The sequence below is a fragment of the Magallana gigas genome, chromosome 7 (assembly GCF_963853765.1).
Source record: "Magallana gigas chromosome 7, xbMagGiga1.1, whole genome shotgun sequence".
Lineage (NCBI taxonomy): Eukaryota > Metazoa > Mollusca > Bivalvia > Ostreida > Ostreidae > Magallana > Magallana gigas.
Window position 1 is genome coordinate 20,812,140 of NC_088859.1, and position 11,129 is coordinate 20,823,268.

Below are 11,129 nucleotides of genomic sequence, written 5' to 3' on the forward strand. Positions count from 1 at the left end.
AGCATTTTTAATTTGCGTCAGTCATTTTTTGCGATTTTAAAAGTGTCTGATAGAAAATAATACAGGATATGATTTCTGCATATTCAATATTTTGCAATTTGTAAGAGATCGCAGAAAAATGTGAAAATTAGATCATTGCAAAAATCACCGGATATATGGTATGTTAAAATAGTAATTAGGGGCTGACATAATATATACATGTATTGTATCGCGCATGAGCAGTTGGAGGTGTCTGCAAATGGTATCAATTAGGTAGACTCTGACCGCAACATATAGTTTTTATCCTAAAGACTGTTTTGAGCAAAATCGCAATAATTAACACATCATCTGCCAAGTTTATTCAGTCAACAGGGAAGTTAAGTTCAAAACTCTAGTAGTTACAAGGAATGAAGTGAGCCCTTAAATCTCTCTCGTGTGCTTTATATTTAACTTGTTTCGGTTTCACAAAATACCTGTACTTTATTACTGTAGATTCCTTATTTTACGCGAGTACTTAATTCCGCAATTCAACGGTTTTCCATCAATTCGCGAGAACATAAAATCGCGAATGTCTAAATTTTATCAAAGTTTCATGTGTTTTACATATGTTTGAAAATTATAAGCAAGATTTTAAAATTAGCGAGACTGGCTTCTTTGAATTATTTTAAGCAGATATTAATTCCTCATGTTAAATTAGAAATTTACAGTATTGAAAGAAAATAGTTTGAATTTATTAAAGCGTTTATTATGTATATAAACCCAATATGTTTATTGTAGGCTTGGCAGAATTTTAAGCAGCAGACTAAAAATGTGTTATATCAGTTGGAGTTATGGTCAGGAGCATTCAAAGAAATAGAAGGTACATGTTTAAATGGGCTGCAATATGGAAGACAGATAAAAAAGATTTTAACACTCAAACACAGGTCTTCATGCATTTACGTGTTTTGATTGCCTAAAATAGTCATTGTTGGAAACCCTTGGCCAGTACAGTAAAACTCAGTTATAGCGAAGTCCTAGGGACCAATGGATTTACTTCGTTATATCCGTAAATATACCCCCGCTCCGAAGGAGAGGGGGTATACTGTTTTACCCTTGTGTGTCTGTCTGTCTGTCCGTCCGTCTGTCCGTCCGTCTGTCTGTCTGTCCGTCTGTCCGTCTGTCTGTCTGTCCGTCCGTCCGTCCGTAACAAAAATTTCTGTCGCATTTATCTCAGCAACTATTTATCGCAGATGCTTGAAATTTTTACACAGTGTTTGTTAAGGCATGCCATATCGTGGGATATATTTTTGTACCAATCGGACGTCAACTTCCTGTTAAATGACAACTTTACTTATTTTTTAACCAAAATTTTCAAACAAATTTTCGTCAAAGATTTCTCAGCAACTATTTATCGCAGATGCTTGAAATTTTTACACAATATTTGTATAGGTATGCCATATCGTGGGATATATTTTTGTACCAATCAGACGTCAACTTCCTGTTTAATGAGTAGTTTGTTTATTTTTTAGCCAAAATTTTTAAACAAATTTCCGTCAAAGATTTCTCAGCAACTAGTTATCGCAGATGCTTGAAATTTTAACACACTATTTGTTTCGGCATGCCATATTGTGGGATATATTTTTTTACCAATCAGACGTCAACTTCCTGTTAAATGACGACTTTGTTTATTTTTAGCAAAAATTTTCAAACAAATTTTTGTCAAAGAATTCTCAGCAACTGTTTATCGCAGATACTTGAAATTTTTACACAGTATTTTTATAGGCATGCCATATTGTGGGATATATTTTTGTATCAATCAGACGTCAACTTCCTGTTAAATGACGACTTTGTTTATTTTTAGCAAAAATTTTCAAACAAATTTTTGTCAAAGAATTCTCAGCAACTGTTTATCGCAGATGCTTAAAATTTTTTACACAGTATTTATATAGGCATGCTGTATAGTGGGATATATTTTTGTACCAATCAGACATCAACTTCCTGTTTAATGAGTAGTTTGTTTATTTTTTAGCCAAAATTTTTAAACAAATTTTTGTCAAAGAATTCTCAGCAACTGTTTATCGCAGATACTTGAAATTTTTACACAGTATTTTTATAGGCATGCCATATTGTGGGATATATTTTTGTATCAATCAGACGTCAACTTCCTGTTAAATGACGACTTTGTTTATTTTTAGCAAAAATTTTCAAACAAATTTTTGTCAAAGAATTCTCAGCAACTGTTTATCGCAGATGCTTAAAATTTTTTACACAGTATTTATATAGGCATGCTGTATAGTGGGATATATTTTTGTACCAATCAGACATCAACTTCCTGTTTAATGAGTAGTTTGTTTATTTTTTAGCCAAAATTTTTAAACAAATTTCCGTCAAAGATTTCTCAGCAACTAGTTATCGCAGATGCTTGAAATTTTAACACACTATTTGTTTCGGCATGCCATATTGTGGGATATATTTTTGTATCAATCGGACGTCAACTTCCTGTTAAATGACGACTTTATTTATTTTTAGCCAAAATTTTCAAACAAATTTCAGTCAAAGATTTCTCAGCAGCTATTTATCGCAGATGCTTGAAATTTTTACACAGTGTTTGTTAAGGCATACCATATCGTGGGATATACTTCTGTACCAATCGGATGCCAACTTTCTTTTAAATGTCGACTTTGCTTATTTTGCATATTCACATCAGAGCGGGGGTATCACTAGTGAGCATTGGCTCACAGATATCTTGTTTGTTATATCCATATAACGAATTGGTAATAATAACTATTGCGAATTCACTATTTACATGTTTTCTTTCACCAGATTATAATTTTTGCTAATTGAGGCTTAAAATAAGAATACATTACTTTAATACCTTTAATAATTGGATTGTAAAATGAAAAATTGATATGAAAATAAATTCATTCAAATGTTTATGTTAAATGGTAAATCGAACTTTTTAATTTGTGAAGAAATTCATCATAAAAGTGTTAAATTTTGTGATAATTCACCTCTATGGGACTCAAAATCAGTTCACTATATCCCTGAATTTAATATATCCAAATTTGTTTTAACATTAAATTTTGCAAAGGTTTGATAAGAATTTTACTTGGGACTTAAAAAAACTTTGCTATATCCAGGAATTCGCTATATCCGTGTTGGTACTAAATGATATTTACTGTACACATCTCTCATATTTTATGTGTATTAACTAGCAATCATTCAGCTCGGATCTGTTATTGTTCTTATAAAAATTTTATGCTCTTTTTCTGATTGACTCCTTCACAGTTTTGTGTAGGAAATCAGCTGTCTTAGATTTTATTATACCCCCCCACAAACGAAGTGTGTGTGTGGGGGGGGGGGGGGGGGGTATATAGGAATCAACTTGTCCGTCTGTCCGTCTGTCTGTGCAATCATGTCCGGTCCATATCTCTCCTTTGGAGAAACATTGGAAGTTCTCACTTCACTCAAAGATTGCTTATGACCTAAGGATGTGTCATGACCTTGACACAAGGTCATTTGGGCAAGGTCAAGGTCACTGGCAGAAAAAATACAAAATTCGTGTCCGGTCCATATCTTTCTTATGGAGAATTATTGGAAGTTCTTACTTCACACAAAGATTGCTTATGACCTAAGGATGTGTCATGACCTTGACCCAAGGTCATTTGGGCAAGGTCAAGGTCACTGGCAGAAAAAATACAAAATTCGTTTCAGGTCCATATCTTTCTTAATTCACACAAAGATTGCTTATGACATAAGGGTGTGTCATGACCTTGATCCAAGGTCATTTGGGCAAGGTCAAGGTCACTGGCAGAAAAAGTGCAAAATTCGTGTCCGGTCATTATCTTTCTTATGGAGAAGCATTGAATTTTCTATATTCACACAAATATTGCTTAGGACCAAAGGGTGTGTCATGACCTTGACCCAAGGTCATTTGGGCAAGGTCAAGGTCACTGGCAGAAAAAGTGCAAAATTCGTGTCCGGTCATTATCTTTCTTATGGAGAAGCATTGAATGTTTCTACTTCACACAAATATTACTTATGACCAACAGTTTAAAAAAAAATAGAGCAGTTGTTATTCATAGAAAATGGACGGTGAAATAGATTCATCCAATATTTTCTATAATTGGAAAAATACACGCATTATGATTTTTATCTTAGCGGGGGGTATCAATTGCACAATTGCACACAGTACCTCTAGTTGACTTTTAGACTTGTGTCTTTTTAATTGTCTTTTAGGTTTGCCTTAACTTTTTTTTTTTATTGTCTTAAGGCTTATCTGTATTTTATATTTTTATTTTTTTTGGGGGGGGGGGGTGGAGATCGAGAGATAGGCACTATAGGGATGTCTTTAAATCTTTTGATGCATCTTGATTGTAGGTCAATTTGGGACCTCTGTTATGACCTATTTTCGGTTCATGAGGTGGCTACTGTTCCTCAATTTCTACCTGATGGTTGTCATGCTCGGTTTGACCATGGTTCCTTATGTGATCAAAATAAACCGTCCCTGGAGTTTCTTGGATTCCCCACACCCAAACAATACAGGGTCAAACTTCACTGGTGATGATTTCTTTGAAAAAGCTCTTAACTGTACTAAGAATTACATTGGGTTCCTGGATAATCAAACCAATTCAGAGGATTGGGGCAGCAAAGCCTTGGACACACTGCAAGGAACAGTAAGAATTGTCTGATAGTTCCAGACTGATTTAATACATTTATTCCTGATTACTGATAAACAAAATGGCCATCTAAAGGTATGAGAATTCTGTAACTTTTATCTATTTATTTTTTTTTTTGGGCAATTCATATTTCGCAATTTCATTTTGTTTTCTTATAGCAATAATTTTTTTCTTATTTTAGATTTTTTTTTTTCTTATAACAATAAATACTGATATCACAATTTTGTGCACATTAATTTTCGGAATGTGAAAGCAGTTGCAAAAAAACGGGAAAAATTAGGTAATAATAAAAATAACCAGATGCTGTATAAATTAATTATTTTGGTTTGTTTTTTTCATTCATCAGGGTTGGATGGAACACACAGTGTTGTTTTATGGGACCTATTTTAACAAGACCTACAGTCTGCCCTTGGTGGAGGGCCGCTTGACCTACAACATGGGTTTGTCTTACCTATTGGCCACTGGAGCAGCCTTCCTCGTCAGCTTCTTCCTCCTTGTCAAAAAGTTTGTACATTGTATCCTACATTGAATTATCTTCCTTTCCAAACAGTTAAACATTAAATGTTACTTAATTTGTGTTAAATTGTTTGAAAATCATTCTAGATGTCTGCAATTTATGTTTTGACTACCAATTTGAAATGGGTAAACATCATAACATAAATACCGGTAAGCCTTTTCTTGATAACTGTGGTACTTCTCTTTTGCAGGTCAAATATATGTCTTTGAAGGCAGATACATTAATGACATTAATTAAACAAATGCAGTTCTTATGTACTTCCATCTCAAATAAAACATAACATTAACACCCCATTTTTCTACAATATTTATTATTTTGTGAATATTGATGTCCGATACAGTAGTCGCTCATTAAAAAAAATTCCTTCAATTTCAAATACCATAACACACATTTTCATCAATCCAAACCACACCATTCGCAAAACTTCACGAAGTTTTGCTACATGACAAGCACCTTGTCAGTAACACTAGAAACTGTGCATCATATATGCATCTTTGCAACATCTAACATGTTCAAAATATTTAGATTGAATATTTAATTCTTAAATAAAATCAACTTTCTCGTGCCGTCCGGAATCGTCAGAATGAATACTACTCGAACTAACTCTACCCGTAATCACCTTCGAACTCCGCCTACCTCATGAGTATTCATCATTACCACAAAAGAAAATATTTTCAATCTAAATCACTACGTTCAAACGAAAGAAAATATATTTTTTGTATTTTGCCAAACTATATCAATTTATCCTTAAAAACTAGTACACTAGCTACATGTAACAGCAGTTATCATAGCCGTTTTTATATTATTTTCAAAATAACTGCAATTCAGTTATGAATACAAGTAGATTTCTAATGTTTGTACATGTATTTATCAACCATAATAAGCTGACTGGTGATTGTATTAATTCCAGCTCTGCAAAAGGTGTGAAGTCTAGTGTACTGGATGAGGGAAGTGGTCAGATGACCCAGTTCTGTAACAAGGTGTTCGGCGGCTGGGATTTCTGTATATCTAACCAGAAAGCAGCCAAAGAAAAGCACAAAAATCTGACCCAAGAGCTCAGGGTAGGACTGATAATCTTTGTTACTGGGGGTGTAGAAAAATCGTTTCTAAAATTTCTTAATTTTTGAAATTTTATTTTAGTTTGAAATTAAAATAACGTTTTGCAGTGCATTTTCAATTGATATTATTATAAGTGTTTTACTAACAAATGCTTAAAAGGGAGTAAATAAAAAAAAATATCCCAAAATTCCTTAGGAACAAATGTTTAGGGAATTTCAACTTTAGCTAATGAATGGTTAAAATACATATTTTACATAATATGTTTTATCATTCGATAGGGAGATCTGGACAACCAAAAATTACTGTGGAAGATAGAAAATCGGACCACTCGGGAGAAAGCCAAGCTGTATTCCATCAGGGTGGTGGTGAATACAGTGGTGCTTGGGTTCCTTGTTGGTTCCCTGTATCTGATTTACTACGCCAACAATAAATTAATTGATGTAATATTCTATTATTGTTATTGAAGTATTCTTTAAAAGAGTAATACACAGCTAAATTACAAATCTGACCCTTCACTGACCTTGAACTTTTCATTCACCAACTTTGAAGTATCCATCTTTAAAAGTTAAAAAAAATATGCATGGTAGTCAATGTTAAAGTTGTATGCAGACACAAATGTACATTGTAGTTTGTCCAAACCCAAACCCCAACCCCATCCCTCCATTTGGACATAAAAATAGTATTATACATATCTAAGGCTCTTGTCCCATTATGAACTAATATTTTATGTATCAGATTAAAAGGAAAAATGTGATAAAAATTCAGTTTTCCTTTGCTGTTTCAGTTACAGAGAGAGTTTGGGGATGTTCATCCAATTGTGCAGACCCTGATTCAGTTCATGCCCTCGGTCACTATAACACTCCTAAACATCATTGTGCCCATTATATTCAAGAAACTGGTGGAATTTGAGGACTACATGCCTGCTTTTCAGATGCAGATTACTCTGTTAAGGTAAAATGATATTTACAGGTAGGCTAATTTATAGATTCCACTGACTTGCCCAAAAATTGCATTATTGAATATTACAGCTAAATCAGAATTAAAACATTTTGTATAAATTGGAGAAAATATGTGTATCATGTACTGGGTAAGTTTGGACTTATGCTGGTACAACATAAAATTGCAAATCTCTCAAATGTTAACTATACATTATGCTTTGTTTATAAATGGCTTCTTCGGGATGAATGGGTTTGTCGATATAAACACTATATATAGTCTTGAGGAAAAATTATTTCAAGAAATTAAAATTTGAAGTTTGACATGTAAATTTATATCATAAATGTATTAAAATACATGCATATAATATTTGGTATCAATAAAGAGTTCTCATTTGTGTTTTACATTGTAGAACAGTGATTTTGAGGCTGGCCTCTCTTCTAGTTCTGATGGGATCTCTGTATGGAATGGTTGTGAAGGATCACGACCATTTTGTTGATGACTGCGGAAACAAGAGATGGCAAACTATAAACAACACCTCCGAAGCTCCCATCAAGGTAATCTTTGAATTTATCAGATACGGTGAACAATTCATCTAAATATGCTGTCCTAAACCAAGTATTCATTTTGGAAAATGAAAAATTAAAGTACTCCCTGATAAGACGGGTTATAATCTATGTGCACAGAAGTACATAGGATGAATCTTTTTAATGTGGAGTGGGGTTACTTAGCTCCCTTAGATTCATTGTTGGTGTGTACCAAAAATCCCAGAAACATTTGATGCTGAAATCACAAATTTCTCAAAGTAAATACATGTTTAAAGTGATGATTTTCCTTGCAGTGCTGGGAGACTTATGTGGGCCAACAAATATACAAACTTATCATCCTTGATTTCCTTGTACCATTCGTATTGACTTTTATCGTAGAGTATCCCAGAAGGTTTGTAATACATATAAATTTACACTTTCAACAAGAGGAAGTGTCTTCCTATTTGGGGGAAATTACATTTGTTCATTCATATTCGATTCCTTAACATATTACAAGTATATTTTCTTTTCACTGCATTTATTATCATTAGATTGGTGTACCAAAAATTCCATGAGAGGTTTAAAGTGGTGAATATGATGGGACAACAGGAGTTTGACCTTCCCAAGGCAGTCCTTGACCTTGTGTACACCCAGACACTTTGTTGGTAACCCAATTTTCTTCTTCTGTGACAGCTAGAATTTTATTGTAGTACTTAGTATAAGTATGATTTTCATAACCCAAACATTTGCAGTGAATTCCTAATTGCCAACAATTTCTTCAATTAATCCTTTTCAATGAAGAAAAAATCTTACAAAAATTTTAACATTGAAAATACCTAATATAAACAAATATAAGAAATATATCTTGAAGTTTAAATTCTGAGTGTTGATTTAAATGTATTCTCCAGGATGGGTCTGTTTTTCTGTCCATTTATCCCAATGATGTCACTTGTGAAGTGTTTCATCTTCTTTTATGTAAAAAAGGTTTGTGTTGATAGCTTAAATTGTCATATATTAACTTGTAAAAAAATACATTTATTGGAATTAAATGATTACCAGTATATTTAGCAAGTTATAAGTTAACTAAAACATTGTCACAGCTTTATTGATGAAATGAATTTGAAATTTTTATTAATATTAAATTCTAAATTATTCATGAGTCTGCTAAAAGAAATTGCATTTCATTTTGATCCCCCCCCCCCCCATAAATAATGCTGATATTTTATTTTTCATTTTTTTTTTTGTCATTTAGTAAAATTGATGTCTGAATTTTCTACAGAATTATTCATATAGTATATAATGTCCATTCCTGAATCATTGATTCCTTTTAGAAACTTCAGACCTTATTATCAATAACTTGAATTTTTTTTCAGGGGACTGTTCTTAATAATTGTATCCAACCGGTCCGTCCCTTCAGAACCTCCAAGTCCAACTCCTTGTTCATTGCTGTTCTCTTTATCTCTTTTATCATCTCATGTGGACCAATGACATACATGATTGGAACGTTAGTACATCAATGACAATAATTTTCAACACTGTGAATTAAACAATCAAATGGTTATACTATGTATTAAATTTTCTTTTTGGTGTAAATTTTTATCATATAATTATCAGAGTTAGCTCCCATATATTTTTGCTTTAAGTGTGTATGAAAAATTACATAGCACTTAACTTGTTCGAGTATGTGCAATTTTTTCATTACATTTTATGCATAAAAAATTTGCTCAGTTGTTTTTTATCTTGCAGAATTTCACCATCTCAGAGTTGTGGACCTTTTAGAGTGTACAGTGTTGAGAACTTCATATTTTTCGACACTATCCGGAACCTCATTTTCACATTTCCGTCCGATGCACAAAAGTTCTTTCATATATTTGGGACCATGGCATTTTTTATTCCTGCGATAGGTTTAACATGGTGAGACAGGTGTTCCAAGCTTAGTCTAACAGTTTTTTGCTATATTTTGTTTGGAAAAAAGAAGTAATTTGAGTGATCTAGCACTAATGTTCAGTAAAGTACAATAAAATGTACAGACATTATCATTATTACCGGTATATATCATATATAGTACATGTATTAACATTATTTTAATATCAATCGCTTTTTATCATTTTAATATGTGGTACATTGGTATAAGAATGCGTAAGAATCAAAATACATGTACAATTTACTGTTGCATTAAGCTACCAATATTGATTGTGATAAGAAATTGTTATCAAAATTTGCTTTCTGTTTGCAGCTTTTTCATGTATTATTACTGTGTGCAAGCCGTTGGATACAAGAGAAGAGCCAAACTGCTGAAAGAAGATCTGATAATGGTAGGTAAATCCTAAATAAATCCTCTTTTTTACTTTTTCTCCATTCATACCTACCACATTTATTAATGAATCAATTTCTTTATTAAAGACCATTTAAGAAACTTACTTAGCATGCCCACACAATTTTATTGTAGGAGGGCAAAGACAAACAATTTCTCCTGGCCAGAGTCAATGAAGCATGGATGTATATAGAGGGGTGATTGTGCATGGATTCATAAGAACTTGTGTTAAACTATTTGATATCTCTGTTGCAATAGTTTATACAAGAGCATTTAATTTTGTATGTAAACAATTATTTTATTTTTTTTTACAAAAGAGGGTTGTTAATAATTAATTTAAAAATCAAAACTTATTTTTTATTTCATATTGGTTATGATTTATTTTTTAAAAAGAGTGACTGGTTTAATGAAATTTAATGAAATGTTCATGATTTACAAAATGTATGTGTATGGAGAGGAGTGAAATAAGAGTTGTTCCCCTTTATACAGAATTTGATCAACTAGAGTTTGTACATCTAATAACATTCCCAAAAAATTACTGAGCAAATAAATCTTTTTATTTGAAATTTCATTTACTAGTAATAACAGAATTGTGTTACTGAGTAGGACTTAAGGACTTTACCAGGTAATTATTGTTAATGCATGCTTTATCAAATCAATATACTAGTACATGTACATGTATATATTGAATAAAATATAAAAACTTTTAAATTTGAATTCTTAATTCACTGGATGGTTAAACTCAAATGTTTATTCATGCAAATAAAGATTACTTCAGGTGCACAATGACTGACGTAAATGCACTTACAGATTAAGTTAAATTCTATACTTTGAAGAAAAGAAGGAAAACATTGTTATCAAAAGAGGGTTATTCATCAAGATAAAAATGATTTAGACTCCAGTCAGATATGTTGTTATTCAATGTGTCACATGAAAGTTTCTAAAAAAAAAATGTTTTTTTGGTTTAAATTTTGAAATGACTACTTCACAAAGTTATTAATAGAATAACGTGACATGAACTTCTAATTCATGGTTTAGTACTGTTTAAAAGGCCTGCATGACCACACGAGAATAAATTCATGTATATATTCACCAGTTGGCAATAACAATAAAAAAAAATATCCCTACAGGGTACCCCA

At 32.3% G+C, this 11,129-nt stretch overlaps 1 protein-coding gene across 4 annotated transcripts in view; it reads left to right on the forward strand.

Moving 5' to 3' along the window:
* LOC105335758 (transmembrane channel-like protein 7) overlaps window positions 1-10,294 on the forward strand; it is an 18,452-nt gene extending 8,158 nt beyond the window's left edge. For 3 of the 4 annotated variants that reach the window (XM_066065935.1, XM_066065934.1, XM_034457169.2), the window contains 14 exons: window positions 757-838; window positions 4,339-4,634; window positions 4,984-5,141; window positions 6,065-6,215; window positions 6,492-6,653; window positions 6,998-7,164; window positions 7,562-7,706; window positions 7,991-8,088; window positions 8,228-8,341; window positions 8,585-8,660; window positions 9,050-9,180; window positions 9,423-9,590; window positions 9,913-9,991; window positions 10,126-10,294. In XM_066065935.1, the coding sequence (XP_065922007.1) occupies window positions 757-838; window positions 4,339-4,634; window positions 4,984-5,141; window positions 6,065-6,215; window positions 6,492-6,653; window positions 6,998-7,164; window positions 7,562-7,706; window positions 7,991-8,088; window positions 8,228-8,341; window positions 8,585-8,660; window positions 9,050-9,180; window positions 9,423-9,590; window positions 9,913-9,991; window positions 10,126-10,191 (1,893 nt within the window). In that variant the 3' untranslated portion in view covers window positions 10,192-10,294. Of the gene's footprint in view, window positions 1-756; window positions 839-4,338; window positions 4,635-4,983; window positions 5,142-6,064; window positions 6,216-6,491; window positions 6,654-6,997; window positions 7,165-7,561; window positions 7,707-7,990; window positions 8,089-8,227; window positions 8,342-8,584; window positions 8,661-9,049; window positions 9,181-9,422; window positions 9,591-9,912; window positions 9,992-10,125 lie in introns of those variants that run through there. The other variant, XM_066065933.1, reaches the window with a different exon arrangement.
* Window positions 10,295-11,129: the final 835 nt, after the last annotated feature.